The sequence below is a fragment of the Aspergillus flavus genome, chromosome 1 (genome assembly GCF_009017415.1).
Source record: "Aspergillus flavus chromosome 1, complete sequence".
Taxonomy (NCBI): Eukaryota; Fungi; Ascomycota; class Eurotiomycetes; order Eurotiales; family Aspergillaceae; genus Aspergillus; species Aspergillus flavus.
In genome coordinates, this window is record NC_092406.1 from 346,330 (window position 1) to 362,357 (window position 16,028).

Here is a 16,028-nt window from a genome sequence, read left to right on the forward strand (position 1 = left end):
CAGTAGACTCATTGTACAACTGAGAGAGAATCATACAGGTTTGTTTATGTCTCCGTGATACACCCTTGGTAAGTACTGTACATACAGAGACAGCTTTAAATTGTCCCAGGGACCCGATTGGGCTTAGTGGACCGACCCTAACTGCAGGAGCGGTGAAGACATCGAATATCAGGAATCTTAGTGAGGTACCTACAAGTATTTCTAGTACTAGTACCTGCGAGAAAGACGCAGGATCATTGTTCAATTGGTATGGGTTTGTGGCCCTGAGAAAAGAAATTGGGGGAAGATGTACACCATGCATACGTACTGGTCCCGTACCTGGTGGATATTACTGGTCCAATAGGTGAGGTCTGGCCGCAGAGCTTCACAGGGTATCCCCAATCACAATCGTCCGAATCAACCATTCCCGAGGCCCTTTCGGGTCCCGAAGGACAATGCAACTCTGGAACCTAAAGCTGGACCCAGACTTGCGGGAGGGTCCCTGAAACATGACCTAAATTTACCTCGACAATGCGCTTGTACAGAGTATCAACAACCCAATTTAATTGTACTAAGAGGTACTCTCGACTATTGACTATCACTCACACTCCGGAAATTCGTACATCAATTCTAATCCTGCTGACCGTAACCCCATGATTCTTCAAATAAAACGCCCCCTACAAAATCCTGTCATGCAATATTGTACCGTCCCGCCACCCCAACCGTCAAACGTAAGAAATAAACAGAGCTATATCATACTCCCATTAAAGAACAAACACCATAAAACGCTAACCCTTTACTCCGGGATATGGAACCGTGCTCATTAACCTCCGTTCACAGCGTCAGCTGGAAATTTAAGCTCTCCTCATCTTCCTCATACACAGGGAGCACTTCCTCAGAATTGGCCGTTAGGTGATCCGCGTCATGTGCAAGAGGCACCGTATCGGTTTCGAGAGGAGGGGTCCCGGAAGGTCGCACGTAAGTGTCGGCAGAGAAAATTCCCTGGGGAATTGTTTGTCCTTTCGTAGTGCTGGGCGGTTTGCCATGTAGCTTGCACGACACGTCCCGGCCCTTGGTATACCCGACTGTTGTTTTAGAGTTAACCACGGCCGCGGCATGATGCATAGATGATGGGTTAGTTGGCGTCCTGGGCTTTCTCGACGAAAATAAGGACGACGCAACTCTCGGCTTGGGCTTTGGAATTGAGACAGGCCTAGGTCGGAGTGTGCGTTCGGTGCCAGAAAGAGCAGCGGCTGCATCACGAGCACGAACGGTTGGGATGTTGCTGGTATGCTTCTCCCGGGAGCTCATGGCGCGGGTACGACGCGTTTCATAGCGACGCGGCGGTGCTTCATCCACACAAGGCTCATTCTGGTCGCTGTCACTCGGATCTTCGAAACTAATGCTCTCGACCTGTTTTAAGATCATGTCATCCATCATTTTGTCGTATGCGATAGAATCCTCCTGAAGTTTGCGCTCCCTCTTAGTCAGACCATCGGGACCGATTTCAGTATGTCCATAAACCGTTTCTAAGCCCAACGCCAAGTTCCTCGGCTGAAATTGAGGGAATGTAGTATCGTATGTAATTTCATCAGGAATATCCGGGAGCTCTGCATATTGTTAAATACCATGACCTTCTGGCATGCCCACGGCTCCTGGGAAACATACCTTTCGGCTTCGGGGGCATGTATTCAATCTCGGGAACATCGTCTTCAGCTGGTTTATCCTGTACCTCGGCCTTGCTTTGCTCCACCAGTGGAGCAAACTTTTTCACTCTTTGTGTGGAGGCCCTTTTGCCTGTCTTCTCTGGCTTGACAGTACCAGCGGGAGGCGCAGGGGTCTGTAAACCACGAGCTTTCGCATTGGTTGTTTTCATGCCTAACGGGGCGCGTTGACGGGTCTCTGCTATCGCATCTATCAGCTTTTGAGCAAGATGCGCCACGCTACCCCTCTAAACATACCCATTGGAGTTACAAAAGCATCCTTGACAGACGGTTTCGCAGCTCCATTCTGTTTACCAGCTCCCTTCACCGTTTTCTTTCCAAACGCCAGTGGGTCATTTTCATCGTTCAATGGGACTTTGAATGGTGTCTTCGGTGCGCGTGCCCCCGGGGTTTTGGGCTGTAGTTGTTTGACACCTTGGTTCAGAGGTTTGGATGCGGCAACGGTCTGATGAGCGTGCACCAGGTTCTCTTGATCGCGGAGGGCCAGCATAGTGGCGGATATGAGATAACACTGATCATGCACAGCCGAAAATATAGGTATACGTTGTCGGGTTCGAATCCGAGGTCGTCTGAAATCGCGAGGATTGGCGAGGTCGTGAAGATATGAGTTGAGTTGTCTGTCCGAATCTAGACGCCCGACCGCACCTTACCCAGCAGAGTGTTTTGTGGTGGTTGCCCGTGGAGACAGGCGGTCGATCCCTTGGGACCGGCCGGCAGCCAATCCGTGGGTTGGCCGCTACAGTCAGACACCGCCCTTACTACTGGCTAAAAGGGGTTAGAATCAAGCTGACCCGGGCTGACCGCCAGGAGGCAGTCACTCCACCTTCTTCTTCTCCCAAAACCAACTCCCAACATTCAAACACGTTATTGATTCTGTCGGGTTTCTCGCTGAGCGAAAGCCTTTATAACTTGCTAGTCATACAAATTCTTCTTCTTGAACACATATTTGTCTTTCTCCCGTACAAACAATTTTAACCTTCTTTCACCGTCGATATGGACAAGATCAAGGAGGTGAGTTTCCTTTCCCCCCCCCCTGTTGGCGGGGTAGCTTTTAAGCTCCCGAAAATGTACATGCATCACCCTATCTCCTTACGTGACCTTCCCTCATCATGCATCACGGTATACTGTTTGGCAGCGATAAAAGGGATGCCATCTTGATTCGCGTCCACCCAAATTAATCAAAGCGAAGATGGGAAAAGGGGCTGACGGGCAGCCTCTAGAGAATGAACGCCCTCCGCCTGGAGGCTGACGAGGCCCACGAGAAGACCGAGGAGTTGAAGAATAGGGTCAAGACGCTGGAACAGGAGAACCTGGCGAAGGAACAGGAGATCACATCCCTCAACCACCGCAACCAGCTTCTTGAGGGTGAGGTGGAAAAGTTGGAAACCGCTCTCAAGGAGGCTAAGGATGCTGCCACTCAGAGCGCTCAGCACGACACTCAGAACGAAACCCTTCAGAGACGCTTGCAGCTCTTGGAAGAGGAGCTCGAGGCTGCCGACAAGACTACCAGGGAGACAGTTGAGAAGTATGGTTTTCCTTGGAACCCCTTTTTATCGTCGGCGAACAGTTACTAATCTCGCTGGTGGTAATAGGCTCCGCCAAACCGACGTTAAAGCCGGCCATTACGAGCGCAAAGTGCAGGCCCTTGAGTCGTCTCGTGATGAGTGGGAAAGCAAGTATGAGGAAATGGCGAAGAAGTACGCCGAGTTGCAGAAGGATCTCCACGACTTGGAAGTTTCTATAAGCAATGTTTAAGGCTAGGGTTGCCTGCAGATGCAATATTCTGGGAAAACCTCGGCTCAACCTTTTTTCTAACATAATAACTTTTTTGTTCCCTGCGTGCATGCAGATTACTTTATTTAGCATTTGCCATCAGGAGCCGAATCCAGTAGCATCTCTGTCTCATCATCTTGTCATCCACCTGGCCTCTGTCTATATCCACTTGCCCACAGTAACATAGACCATAAACAATAAAAGTCTCCTTAGGGGTATTGTAAAGTCAAATGATTTGAAGATGCAAGAATTTGCGTGGAGATCAGCCCCCGCTACCGTTCTTTCCGTGCCTTTGCTTTCCTGCTGTTTGAAAGGCGCTCTTTCTTGCGAGTGAGCTGGCGTTCCGCCTTGCTCTCGTACCGGAACTTCTTCTTCTTCTTTTTGGGTTTGTCCGACGCCTTCTTGGTCTTTTCTACCGGCTTGGGCTTAGAATCCGCCTCGGATGTCGCTTTCTTCTTTTCATCTTCCTGCTCTTCGTCCGAACTATGCTCCTGTGATCGTAGCAAGCCTTCCTTGGAAGCATCCATCTCTTCTACTGTTACCGTAGTATACTTGTCTTCGTCAATGTATTCCGCTTCGTAGTCCACTGCAGGTGGCTCTTCGAACCCCTCCCACTCCTCATTATCTTCATCGTCACTTCCCGAATCTGAGCCTGAGCTTGCCCCATCCTCTTCTTGCCTAAGCCTCTTCAATTGTTTTTGATGCTCCACGAGAGCATTTTTGAATTCTGCTTCTCGTTCTTCCCGAATCTGCGCAGGGTTCGCGGTTAATAGAAGTATTTCAACTGAGACAGCATCAAGGAATGACGAACTCGTTTCCGTTCTTCTCTTTTCATCTCTCGAGCTTTCTGCTCTGCAATTTCCTGCGCATGTTTAATTCGTTGTTGCTTTCGCTTGCGAAAACCTGTAAGGAATTCATGACGGGCAGAATGATCGAAGGTGATTTCTTCGACTTTGCTCGTCTTTCGCCGTTTTGCTTGTGGTCCCATGATTTTATGTAGGGAAAAGGAAAGAAAAAGGGATTTTATGACCTAGAGAGTAAAGCGAAAAAATAAAAATAAAAATATATAATAAGTGCGTTATTAACCCACGTATTCGGTGATATGGTTTCGATATAAAAGAGCCATAAAAAAAATCGCCTGCACGATGATCAAAGTGAAGCTAAGCCTTGCCGGTGATTTGGGTCGACCGCCTCCGAGCCCCGTTCGGCCAATCCTCCAGCCTGTCTCCAACCACCATACCTCCGGGGACCCTTTCACCGTTCGGACAGCCTGTGCTTGTCTGAAGCTAAATCCCATCCACTACTATGCATTTGAGCAGCTTCTCGTTGCTTGCTCTGGGAGCAGCAACCGCTAATGCCTTCCGTGACACCTCGCCCTTCTTCCTTGCATCGACGTCTGAGTATGTTTTGACGGCAGTCATTCCAATTGTCGCGGGCAGCTCCTCAAAGAACCAGCTAACAAGCTCCTTTAGGATCCTCTCTACTTCATCCCAGCTTAAAACCGCGCCGTCCTTGCTAGATGACCTCTCCTCGAAGCTTAGCTCGTGTCCCTCCGACTACTATGTCATTGCTTCCCAACCCGGTGTTCATAGCACCGACTTCGCGACTCGCAAGTCCGCACCCCGCCTGGGCGCGAAGATGACAGGAAAGGATAAGACTATCCGATCGACTGCGACTGTGAACGAAGTTGTGGGCGTGCTTGAAGCGAAGCAGATTCAAAGCATTATCGAGAAGGAATGTGGGGCGCAAACTACTGTTATCGATGGTTCCTGTAAGTCCTGTGAAGTCGAAAGTCGCAAATACGTTCCAAATCTGGCTAACCGGGTGCTTTAGCTGGCTCTTATCCATCCGACTTTGGCGCCGACCCCCGAGTCCTTTTTATTAATTTCCCAGTGCTTCCTCTGGGTAAGGAGAGGGCTCAGCAGCTTTCTGACAATGGTATGTGAACAATCCCATAATGCAATGAGGGAATTTGCTAATCGTGCTGCAGATGGCCTTCTTTCTGATATCATCGAACGGATACCTTCGTCGAAGAAGTACACCATTCTCTACGTAACATCACCTAGGGAATTCGGGGAGTCCGACTCGGTTATTTATCAATCCGAAACTGATCCCTACCAAGATCCCGTTCACATGGATTTGAAACGAGATTTTGCGGCGCATAGTCGTCGCTCGGAGCCTGCATCTAACAAGTCACTCTTCCAAGAGTATCAGTACCTCACACCAGGTGCGACCTTGAAATAGCCTGTCCCTCTTGAACATTGTGAATGACGAAAACTAACGTAAACAGGTCTCTTCATGGGACTCATGGCAACCTTTGTCTTCATTATGATTTTGTATGTCGGCTTCAGCGCCCTTGCCAGCCTGGAAGTCCCTTATGCCGCTTTTGAAAAGGACACGTCCGCCAGTGTGCAGAAGAAGCAGCAGTGATTAGTGGTTGGTTTGGTGAATAAACGTCCTGGGATTTGTTTTTACTCTTTGGTTCGGCATGCCAAATCGGTTGAAAGTCGTTCGTCAATTGCTCTAGACCATCAAGGTTTTATCGTGTATGCTATGTTGTATATTTCATGCGTGGTTATGGGTCTGAATGTTAGTCACGGATTTTTCAAAGCTGTCTAACTTCGTGCTTGCTCATGCAGGGCCAATAAGACCTGCTTTACTGCACTCGTCTCTTAGATCATTAAATATGCCAAATCTATATGAGACTAGCGCGGGCTTTTGTTGAGACAGGAGACCTATATATAGTGCATCACGTGAATTTGACTTCTCCGCAAGACTCTAGCCTAAGGCAGAATGTACAAGGCCCGTGACGGGGCAACGGTTGTGGTCTTGGATCTCCCTGTCGCTGATCTCCGGGGGGGTAACCCACTGATAATTTGTCCTCATCTCTCGCTTCCTAATTCGCTATAAACCTTGCTACACTGGCTAACAGTGTTTGTCTTTCATTTGACCATTCTATTAATCTATACGATCATTGTGCCCTTGGAGTAGATCTCGTTGCTGTCGATCCAGTGTTTTGGTGGAGAACTATCCGATAGAGATCCACGTCCCACAACTTGCGACAGACGACCGCTATTGCATGCAAACATATCTCTGACCACAGAGCCTGGTAACTCTTCATCGGCTCAGAGTTTATATATCTGCTCGGATCATCAGTGCGATATACCGGGCGCAATCGTCCTGGCCTACAACCTATTCTTGTCTGAAAAAGATTGACATCGATATCGCTCGTTCGCTCGCTAGACTGTCTCAGCAATGAATCTTCGAGCCGCGGGCCTTCGCAAGGCCCGCCGCCAACGCTCCTTCACATGGCTTTTACTCCTCATTGCCGTTCTAATGTTGGCGCAAATATCCTTGGCCCAAGATACCACTGGGAATGACCCCGCGTCGACAACCGACGTAACAACTAAGGAGACCACTACAGCTACGACAAAAGATGACACTACCACGACATCCAAGACCACGGAAACATCCGCGACAGACAAATCAGCAACGACAACAACATCCGAGTCCAAATCTACAGACTCCAGTACAACCTCCACCGCAACGAATGATTACCCCGTGGTGACAGTCCCCCCACTCGCCGACGCACCATACATGCAAACATCAGATACCCCGGAAGGAACCGTCTTCATCGCCGTCGGGGCAGTCCTAGGCTTCGTGGGCCTCGCACTCCTAGCCTGGCGCGGAATGGTCGCATGGTCCGTAAACCGATCTGTCCGGAAAGCAGCCATAATGCAATCCTCCGAGGCAAAGGGACTCCTCCGCCACAGGAGAAAGAGATCCGCGCACCGCTCTCACGGCGGCCCAGCACCAGCCGTGTCCCTGGAAAAAATCGGCGGCGGCCACCGCACAAACCACCGCTCCTCCAAAGGCCCAAGATCCAACAGCGGGTTGTTCTTCTCCCCCACGGCTGGAATACACAGCGGCGGAAACAGAGGTTCAAGCTATCTTCCTGCGGGTTATTATGCTGCTGGGAGTGCTGCGGCTGGTAGTGGTAGCCACCAGAGTATGCAGTTCTCCGCGTCTGATCTTCCGGGCATGGGCCCGCAGGCACAGGGGTACACGAGGACAAAATCGGGCCCTAGCCCACCTGGCACGCCTACTCATGCTCCCGGTGGTGTCTATGAACCTCAGTTTAACACTTCGAGGTATTCTCACATGGCGTCCAATAGCTCCGTCAACCTTGCATCTCCTACGCAAGGAAGGACCCCGAGTGCTTACCTGGAAGATCTGTTCGAGAACCATCCTCCCAACAATAGACATTAGGGTTTGGTGATCTCTCATCCAAAACTGAACGAATGCTGTAGCTGAAATTCACTTTTTCTGCCCCTGTTCTATTCTTAGTCTTTTCTTTTTTTTACATTCGATGGCAAATATCATTTACATAATCTTGTTATATAGTGTATGTACATCTCTCATGTCATGAGCAACCGTCTTTAACGTCCAGGACTACGCACCTTTCTGGATAACTTTCCTTACATGTTCTGGCTTTTGCAGCGGTAATTTAGGCGATGGAGTTCACTGGAGGTCAACTAGACCATTATCCATGAAACTTTGGGTGTGGAATTTGTTGAATGTTTAGTTTGTTTCTGAGTTACATTTCATTGTTTGGGTCTGCCTGTCGATATTGCAATTGTGTATTACCCACATATCCGTAGCGTAGTTGCGCGCAGAAAATGAAAACGCAAAAAAGAAGACCTGCCACTATGTACTGTGCACAACAATAGCTCGCAATGCTTGGCGAATATCATACAAATGATCACTTGAAAGTCTTTCGCTTGATCGAGGAAGCGATAAATGCGGTCCAAGAAATGAACCGAATGATGAGCAGGACGCTCAAAGGGCGTAGCAGAGAATAACAACTAGAAAGGAATACATACATAATCACAGTAATAAGTCCTACATCCGTGGATATACCAAGTCATGTCATTTATAAAAAGGGCGGTGTTCAACAATTTTAAAGTACGGCCGCAGTTCAGTCCGCATCCAATTTGCCGTTGAATTCACCGAGAAGAATGTCATTAGGGGCCGGTCCACGGCTGTTCCTGACTATAGATACCAAGTTAGCATCCATTCCCAGTGTTCTCACATGGGCGAAATGCAACTCACCAGATTCGGTCTCCACACGCAAGAAGATCCACATCCACCGACGTGCGACTTCAAGGAACATGAGCAACCAAATGCCCACCTCCGTCTCGCAAAGCCAGACAAAGCCAGGCATAAACCTGGATAACCATGAAAACCGAATAGCCAGATCTACAAGAATAGCAAGATAGTATTGCCGATCAGCAAAATGGCGGTGCCGGCGTAATCCGTAAGGATGATGTGCGTCGCGGCGCGCTGAAGTTAGGAGAGTCAAGTCCCAATCTTTGGTGACGTCCCAGTAGAAAGAGTAAGCAGAGTTGACAAAGGTGCACAAGTATCTGGGATGTCGTCAGCCAACCTCTACCCCTCCCAAACTTATATATCAGTAGAAACAACATACAATACTCGTGACAGACTCATTTCGCTATATCCGTAGCTCTCCAGAGGGTTATAGTTCCTCAATTTGGAGGTAAGGTAGATGACGGGCAGTGCTGTGGCGTATTTCAGAGCGTTGGCGAGGTGCTGGCCGCCCTGATTTTCCAGTTTAAAACCAGCTCGACGTACACGCACATATTCAATCAAACACTGCCGAAATCGAATGATACTCGGAATAGCAACGACCAGGGGGATCACCCAATCGTGTCCGCACTTGCGATCCGGCTTGGATGTGCTGGAAACACCCGAGGTAAAGAACATGCAGAAAGTGACAACCAAGTCCGCTAGTACTTTAGCATAGCTAGTCAGCGCGTCGGCAAGTAGAATATCTCCAAATTTCCCATCTTGGGCTTCTGCTAATCCACCAATGCTGATCCGCTTCAGAGTCACGAACAAGCGATGTCTACCAGAGCGTGCAAGACGGTTGAAAGGGAGAAGGAGGATTATGAAGAAGATAATGAGGTATGACTGTGGAATAAAATCCAGCGATTCGACCTTCTCAGTAGAGCCATGGGTCGCGGCCCAGAATATAAGTAGTGAGAGCAGAAGGGGGACTGTCAAGAGAGTAGCTAGGTGGTATGTCGAGACGTGGTGGGGTCGCTGGGACGAAGAGTGACGGGCAGGATATCGGATGAGCGCGGGGACATCCTAATCGAGAACGGTCAGATGTTATTCAGGGAAGGTATCAAAAAGAATAGAGGGGTTAACCTACAATGTTCTTCTTGAGAAGATATTGGAGATTGACCCCCCAACCCCAGAAGCCTGTACATTGAAATCAACATCGTCGGAATCTAACATAAGTAAAGCGCCAGTATCTCTCAGCTTACCTGCAACCAAAATCACGGCCACACGATAGGGAAAAGGAAGAAAGAGACTGAAGCGATCCAATTGAGCATGTTGATCAGGACCCATATTCCATTGAAGCGGCGCGGGACTACAGCGCCAGCACGGAGAAGATAGGGGAGATAAGGGACAAGAAGGTCAAAATCAAAGAGGAAGACCACAATAGGGGGATCTAAAGAGAAGAGCGAAAGCAAAAAGAAGTCGAACCAAATAAAGAGTGACTAGGGGTGAGTTTGAAAACCAAAATTTACACACTCATAATTATTAGACGGAAAATGAAGACGCTCAGGGACGCTTTCAGAGTCCAGGCGGTTCCGCGCGGCTGTTCGGATTGGGAGGAGGCACACTTGTCTGTTTCGGGTCTAACTCCTTACAGGTCGAGACTTCCAAATTTGGCTCAAGGTTTCCAATTTCCCTGATGGCATTCGGGTCACGTGAATCACTCCCTCACGTGTGGACTGCCGAGGTATACCGTATCGCCGCTGCAGAGGCTCATTCTCCGGGGAAATGATAACCACGTCAGTTAACAATGATGAGACGGTAGAGCGAGCTTTCTTCGGTCAACCTGATTTTGTACTAACACTTCAAATTACCTCAATCGCACTGAACATACGTTGACAATGGCGGATGAAGACTTCTCTTTGTCTCCTGCAACCTCCGCCCCGGCGCCCAGTCCCTCGGCGCATTTCTACCCATTCGCGACGTCTCCGGATATCATACGATCCCATGAAAAAGACTTATTCCTTACCTCGAATCTAGTACAGCAAGCTCAGAACATCATCCGCTCACTCCGCGGAGCTCGATTTGCTCATACCTACTCCGAAACCATCAAGAATCTGACCGAGATCCTATACTTTTCCCTGACTACCCTGATCGGCAACCGAACGTTGGGGGAGGAATACTGTGATCTTGTCCAATTGGAAGATGACACACTCCAGCTCCCTTCTTTTATCAGGCGGGCGGGATATATCGTGAGCAGTATCATTGTGCCCTGGATCCTTCAGCGGATCCTACCAGCTTTCCGCCAGCGACTACGGGCGAAGCTTGAGCGGAGCATCGCGCGGCAACAGCTTAAGGCCCAACAAGCCCGGGAAGGGACGAAGCCTAGCAGGAAAGAAACTTCAAAGGCACCATCCTTCTTCACGAAGTTACGAATTCAAAAGTATATTCTGGAACACCTTGATTCCATCACGTCATTGAGTCCTATCTACGCCGTGAGCATTGCGACCTTTTACTTCACCGGCGCGTACTATCATTTGTCGAAACGCTTTTGGGGTCTGCGATATGTATTCACAAAGAAACTTGAGGAAAACGAGCAGCGGGTCGGGTATGAAGTGCTAGGAGTGTTGCTTGTCTTGCAGATCGCGGTACAAAGCGTGCTGCACGTCAAGAAAGTGGGGCTCAGTTTGCAGCAAGAAGACCTTGAGACAGAGGCGACCCATTCTAGGGGCCCGGATGATACGTTGATCCACTCTATTGAGAACCCGCCAACACTACCGCTTCTTCCTGCATCTGATGCCCGGTATGATCTCTCAGAGGACTCCACTGCAATCCCTTGGATTCCCTCAGGGCAGCAAAGCAGATGCACACTTTGCTTAGAACCCTTCAAAGACCCTAGTGTCACCACATGCGGACACGTATTCTGCTGGACATGCGTGCGAGATTGGGTACGCGAGAAGCCTGAATGTCCCCTGTGTCGACAAGATGTCCTGCTATCTAAAATTCTGCCTTTGAGAGGTTAGTTCGAGCCATGTGTTCTCTGTATATAATATAGGGTATGGTCGTGCATATGACAGCGTTTGATATTTGGTCCACATATAGTCCTGCTCATCGTCCAGTTACTTTTTTATGTTGTCGTTTCCGGTCATTAGAGGAATATACCCCCTTTCTCAAGTGACCTATAATACCAAGACCCACAATGGTTCATTTCAGATATATTGATTCCACAATTCTTGGCATGGCTTTTGCAGACTTGGCATAATAGCCCCTGTCCTTGTATGAATAGAGGGTGAAAATGTGATTTAAAGCCAAAGAAGTATTGCCAATTATACAACGCTTCCTATGAGCACGCTATCTATGCATTGCACCCCAGACATGATTTAGAACTTCCCGAGTCCCTGCTATGGCCTTGAGTGTTGTCCAACTATTAACCTCAACAGAGAGGCCAGATTTATGAACGTTCCTTAGCCCCTAGTAGTAGATTATCTATCGGCTCGATAACCTCAACCTCCTCCGGCTCAGTATTCACAGGAGTCTCATGGACTATCTGAATTGGTAAATTCAACTCAGCATGTGCCGGCAAAGGAGGTATTGGGTCTAAAGTCATCCGTTTCGCATTCATAGTATTGAACAGACACACACACGCGAATGGATCAGCCGCAGCATCTATAAAACAATCCTTGTTAGGCGATTCTTCACATTCGGGAAAAGGTATAACTGACAGTGAACTTGCGAATAATCCAGCGCAGAGGCCCAATCACTACATCGAACCTCAACATCTTTCGCCAGAGGAATGCCGAAGTGTTCTTCAACCTGCGCGCTTAGATTGACAGTCCTCTTATTGACCAGTCCTGGGTTTGACTGGCTGTACTTGACCAATTTGTACAAATGGCTTAGTTCGAAGATGCCGCGCGTCTCAATCCCAAGGTACTTGCGTAAACGGGTACAGTCTGCCTTGATCGACACGCCAGCCTTTATTACGTCCGGAGACTCGAGGATGCGTTTCAGAGTAGGGGGTACGAGGTCTTCCGCACCCCTCGCTGGTCTAAACATAGCGATGTGGAAGAGTGCAATTCTCCTCGAACTCGCGAGCTGAATCAGCGATACGTTCTTTAGTATTCCGTCCGCCGCGGAGGCGTTGGCTTTCCATTCTATGTCGAGTCCAAGAATGGGTTCATCAGAGAACATCTTCGATATGGTTTCAGCACTTTCCAGGGTTTTGCAGTAATGTACAAGGATTTCCTCTCCATCGGGCGACTTGTACAATCGATGACTCCAGAATTTGTGCGCTCCTGAAATTGGTGCGAACTTTGGAGTTGGGCTGTCTTTGGGTAGCTGAGGGCGCGAGTCCAGAGCTGGGATTGCTATTTTGGGGTTGACGATGTGGGTGATTTTTTCTGCATCTTTGATGAGCCCGGTTGTCAACTGGGCTGCAGAACTGGAGATGCATGGCCTCTTGGTGTTTGAGTCTATGGATGGTTCTCCTCGCCTTATGGAGGCACCCTCCGCCCGGGGACGTGTATGTTGACTGGTACTGAAGCATGATATGGGGTACTGTGCTTTCGCACATATTGCGGAGCTCCGGCAGCTATTTGGGTATCGCTGGCTATTGCAGCATACGGTCGAAAGCTTGGGTCGTTCCAGTCCCTTCAGCTTTTCACGCTGTACTAGGGCATGTGTAAAGGATTTGCGGTTAATATCCCGTAGTTTCCCCTTATTTGCATCAGCGACGTCGATTATACGACGGTTTCTGAGCTGGCTCTTGAAGCCGGTTTTGACCAGACTAGTAATATGAGCTAGAGTTGTTCGAAACATGGCTGTGGTCGAAGAAAAAGCACGGCTTCCGCTGGTCTTAACATTCAAAGTTTCGTTTTTCTTCAACAGACACGGCCTGCGTATCAACGTTGAGTAGCTAGTAGACGTGATATAGCCTGTATTAACCTTGAGAAGAAGTTTTGAGTTGGCAATACAGGCTCGAGAAGATGCGAGAGCCGGGCTTTTGAAATAAACACCACGCCGACTGAGGAACCGTCAGCTAGGAGATCAGATGAAAGGAATCATTAACCAACGCGGCTTTCTCGAGACTATGGAGCGAATCATTGTGCACAACAAAGCCTTGTTGATGCTTTGTCGCGTGCCATAAAGAGTGTTTCAACACTCTTGGTAAAATTCGACAAGACCGCATATCTCAAAGCAGTCATACTGAATGCGCCCCCTATCAATAGCCTATTGAGATTGCGGGTATATTGTAAATATAGTCCGCATGGGCCATTGTATGATTAAGTTGAGAATAACCTTTATGTCCCTGAAGAAGTATTGGTGGATTTGATTGGTGCAAGGCTATCGGGTCGGATAAACGTGCGTTCCCTCCCGCCAAGATTGTCCGAATGGGAATGATCGAGGATCCGCCCAACAGCGTGCGATTTCTATATCAAGCCAGACGAAACCTTTCTTGCGGAGGAGAGCTCTAGTAGTCCAAATATAGATTCAACTTCTTATACTTCCTCGGTTTAGCTCCGCTTATCACTCACTTCATCTACAATGGCTTCTCAACTCCTCCCCCTCGGTAATGACCCAACCATTTGTGTATTAATGAAGCTCCTCGCTAATAATCTGCATAGAGCTGATCGACAAGTGTGTCGGTTCTAGAATTTGGGTCATCATGAAGAATGACAAAGGTTTGTTGCTTTGCGTGTAATAAGCAACCATGTGCTGACACTTACAGAATTCGCTGGTACTTTGCTCGGTTTTGATGACTACGTCAGTAAGTTACTTCTATTTTCTTATCAGATCTCAAACGACCAGATACTAACCTAGTCTAGACATGGTCCTGGAAGACGTGACAGAATTGTGAGTACAGCTAGCCATGTAGCTTTTCTTGTTTCAACCACATCTGGTCATGTCCCGCAGATTAGGAACTAACAGCAGGACAGCGATTACTCCGGTGCTCAGATTAAGCTCCCCAAGATCTTGCTAAATGGAAACAACGTCTGCATGGTACGGATGTCCTTACCTGTTCCTATTCCTCGACTATTGTCGTCTTGCTAACGTAACTACAGTTGATCCCTGGTGGCGAAGGACCGGTCGGTAGCTCTTAGTTTCTGATATCCAGTGCTTTTTACTTGCTTTGATGAAAAAAAGATTTTGTGAATGATGATCAACGATATCTTATAGATTCTATTGTAATTGCAAAAATTACATTAATCTCCGGCCTTGCTTCTTGTACTATCTTGAATGTTTAGTCGATTGCGCCACTATCTGCAAACATTTCTCTCCTTGCAGTAAATATATCTCTCGTATGGAGGCGATGTAAACGTGATAATCTATAAGGTCTGGGGTACGCGCGTTGAGCTTAGACCGTCTTGTTCTGGCTTGCACGTCAGTACTCGATTAGCCTAGGAAGTGATGTAAATAGACTCGCCATAGGCAATTGACCCTACTAAAGTAAATGGACACTGATAGAAGGTTATCAATATAACATTAAAATAACGTTGACTGGGATCCGCCGTTTTATGAACATGCAGTAGTCCACGGCTTCGAGAAGGGCATTTGGCTACTAATTGTTATACCAATGCTCTACCTCGAGGAAGGTCGATGACCTGATAAAGTGCGCAAGTAAAGAGAGATTAAATATTCCTTATAGCCTTGGTTTGCGAGCGATGTCTGATATAATCTGCTTTCTGGCCGGTCGGCTCATGCACTCAATGAGTGAGGACCTGAGCTCCGCCGCTGTATGAAGGAGATACTCTAAGGTTCCTGATATTGTGCCGGTGTAGTAGAATGAACTTCAACCACAGTGTACTCTATCCCATATGGAGTCTGTAGAGGTAACAGCAACCGAGTACATGGACGCATGCTCTGTAACTTAAGCCTGAAGCGGTCTATAACTTGGCAATAGCTGTTGACTATATCTCAGCGTGTCAGCATTAATGCTCCGCCTTTCTCTAATGAGGAGACTAGCATCCACTACATAAGACATGGCTAAATAACCAAACAAATTTTGAAAGAACTGTATTAGGTCGTTAGCTCTTTCAGTGGCAAAGCCCAGGATACTTGGATAACGATAGGAAATAGTAGAGGTAGGAAGCTTCCGCTTGTTACTTCACAAGCTCTGTTTGAACAACCGCAGCCGTGAAGTCGTCATACAGCCAGAATTGAGCGACAGTGTTTGGTCTTCTAAAGAGTTGTGCAAGTAATATCTCTATTAGTATAGCAGAGCCGTTTGAGCGACAAGTTACCATAAGACAGACGGGCTGTTGCAAGCATCCGGCGTAACGATATCTGACGTCACCCCCCTCACTCCACTCTCACGAAACGATATGACAGAAGTTGATTGAAGACTTTGATCTTCTGGAATTAGAGGGACGATTATTCCAGGAATATCCCTTAGTAACCGATATTGCTAAAACCAGTAATAGGAAATATCATGAATGAAACATTTTCGACCCACCACGACGCATTGGCATC

At 48.1% G+C, this 16,028-nt stretch overlaps 9 protein-coding genes across 9 annotated transcripts; 5 read left to right on the forward strand and 4 right to left on the reverse strand.

Moving 5' to 3' along the window:
- Positions 1-510: 510 nt before the first annotated feature.
- F9C07_2278615 (uncharacterized protein) lies at positions 511-2,490 on the reverse strand. The gene is made up of 3 exons (XM_071510314.1): positions 1,941-2,490; positions 1,648-1,884; positions 511-1,589 (listed from the first exon to the last, which is right to left on the reverse strand). The coding sequence occupies exons 1-3, from the start codon at positions 2,191-2,193 to the stop codon at positions 814-816; spliced, it is 1,266 nt and encodes a 421-aa protein (XP_071365420.1). The 5' UTR covers positions 2,194-2,490; the 3' UTR covers positions 511-813.
- Positions 2,491-2,696: 206 nt separating this feature from the next.
- F9C07_131 (putative tropomyosin) lies at positions 2,697-3,458 on the forward strand (the record flags this gene model as incomplete). Its single annotated transcript, XM_041289052.1, has 3 exons — positions 2,697-2,714; positions 2,924-3,228; positions 3,296-3,458. 3 exons carry the CDS (start codon positions 2,697-2,699, stop codon positions 3,456-3,458), a joined length of 486 nt encoding a protein of 161 aa, XP_041141712.1.
- A 290-nt stretch (positions 3,459-3,748) lies between these two features.
- On the reverse strand, positions 3,749-4,464 carry F9C07_132 (uncharacterized protein; the record flags this gene model as incomplete). Its single annotated transcript, XM_041289065.1, has 2 exons — positions 3,749-4,225; positions 4,288-4,464. The coding sequence occupies 2 exons, from the start codon at positions 4,462-4,464 to the stop codon at positions 3,749-3,751; spliced, it is 654 nt and encodes a 217-aa protein (XP_041141711.1).
- Positions 4,465-4,754: 290 nt separating this feature from the next.
- F9C07_133 (BIG/ATPase V1 complex, subunit S1) lies at positions 4,755-5,906 on the forward strand (the record flags this gene model as incomplete). The annotated part of the gene is made up of 5 exons (XM_041289051.2): positions 4,755-4,876; positions 4,949-5,247; positions 5,310-5,414; positions 5,467-5,703; positions 5,767-5,906. The coding sequence occupies exons 1-5, from the start codon at positions 4,782-4,784 to the stop codon at positions 5,904-5,906; spliced, it is 876 nt and encodes a 291-aa protein (XP_041141710.1). The 5' UTR covers positions 4,755-4,781.
- Positions 5,907-6,731: 825 nt separating this feature from the next.
- On the forward strand, positions 6,732-7,745 carry F9C07_134 (uncharacterized protein; the record flags this gene model as incomplete). The annotated part of the gene is made up of 1 exon (XM_041284430.1): positions 6,732-7,745. The coding sequence occupies one exon, from the start codon at positions 6,732-6,734 to the stop codon at positions 7,743-7,745; it is 1,014 nt and encodes a 337-aa protein (XP_041141709.1).
- Positions 7,746-8,099: 354 nt separating this feature from the next.
- On the reverse strand, positions 8,100-10,186 carry F9C07_1003915 (putative small molecule transporter). The gene is made up of 5 exons (XM_041284425.2): positions 9,827-10,186; positions 9,712-9,761; positions 8,965-9,647; positions 8,589-8,902; positions 8,100-8,528 (listed from the first exon to the last, which is right to left on the reverse strand). Exons 1-5 carry the CDS (start codon positions 9,909-9,911, stop codon positions 8,455-8,457), a joined length of 1,206 nt encoding a protein of 401 aa, XP_041141708.1. The 5' UTR covers positions 9,912-10,186; the 3' UTR covers positions 8,100-8,454.
- Positions 10,187-10,462: 276 nt separating this feature from the next.
- F9C07_136 (putative E3 ubiquitin ligase) lies at positions 10,463-11,584 on the forward strand (the record flags this gene model as incomplete). Its single annotated transcript, XM_041284429.1, has 1 exon — positions 10,463-11,584. One exon carries the CDS (start codon positions 10,463-10,465, stop codon positions 11,582-11,584), a length of 1,122 nt encoding a protein of 373 aa, XP_041141707.1.
- A 214-nt stretch (positions 11,585-11,798) lies between these two features.
- F9C07_1004310 (putative 3-5 exonuclease) lies at positions 11,799-13,763 on the reverse strand. Its single transcript, XM_041289064.2, has 2 exons — positions 12,284-13,763; positions 11,799-12,227 (listed from the first exon to the last, which is right to left on the reverse strand). The coding sequence occupies exons 1-2, from the start codon at positions 13,374-13,376 to the stop codon at positions 12,013-12,015; spliced, it is 1,308 nt and encodes a 435-aa protein (XP_041141706.1). The 5' UTR covers positions 13,377-13,763; the 3' UTR covers positions 11,799-12,012.
- A 339-nt stretch (positions 13,764-14,102) lies between these two features.
- Positions 14,103-14,659, forward strand: F9C07_138 (putative small nuclear ribonucleoprotein; the record flags this gene model as incomplete). Its single annotated transcript, XM_041289050.1, has 6 exons — positions 14,103-14,127; positions 14,183-14,239; positions 14,287-14,325; positions 14,384-14,411; positions 14,495-14,558; positions 14,621-14,659. 6 exons carry the CDS (start codon positions 14,103-14,105, stop codon positions 14,657-14,659), a joined length of 252 nt encoding a protein of 83 aa, XP_041141705.1.
- Between the last annotated feature and the right edge of the window lie 1,369 nt (positions 14,660-16,028).

What these genes read in the sequence shown, in the direction of transcription:
- F9C07_2278615 (XM_071510314.1), bottom strand. Translation starts at nt 2,193, where the DNA reads ATGCTGGCCCTCCGCGATCAAGAGAACCTGGTGCACGCTCATCAGACC. An exon ending in TGCTTTTGTAACTCCAATGG is followed by an intron (nt 1,885 to 1,940) that starts GTATGTTTAGAG and finishes TAGATGCGATAG; the next exon opens with CAGAGACCCGTCAACGCGCC. An exon ending in CATGCCCCCGAAGCCGAAAG is followed by an intron (nt 1,590 to 1,647) that starts GTATGTTTCCCA and finishes AACAATATGCAG; the next exon opens with AGCTCCCGGATATTCCTGAT.
- F9C07_1003915 (XM_041284425.2), bottom strand. Translation starts at nt 9,911, where the DNA reads ATGGGTCCTGATCAACATGCTCAATTGGATCGCTTCAGTCTCTTTCTT. An exon ending in GGCCGTGATTTTGGTTGCAG is followed by an intron (nt 9,762 to 9,826) that starts GTAAGCTGAGAG and finishes TTCAATGTACAG; the next exon opens with GCTTCTGGGGTTGGGGGGTC. An exon ending in GCGTGTGGAGACCGAATCTG is followed by an intron (nt 8,529 to 8,588) that starts GTGAGTTGCATT and finishes TGGTATCTATAG; the next exon opens with TCAGGAACAGCCGTGGACCG.
- F9C07_1004310 (XM_041289064.2), bottom strand. Translation starts at nt 13,376, where the DNA reads ATGTTTCGAACAACTCTAGCTCATATTACTAGTCTGGTCAAAACCGGC. An exon ending in GGATTATTCGCAAGTTCACT is followed by an intron (nt 12,228 to 12,283) that starts GTCAGTTATACC and finishes ATTGTTTTATAG; the next exon opens with ATGCTGCGGCTGATCCATTC.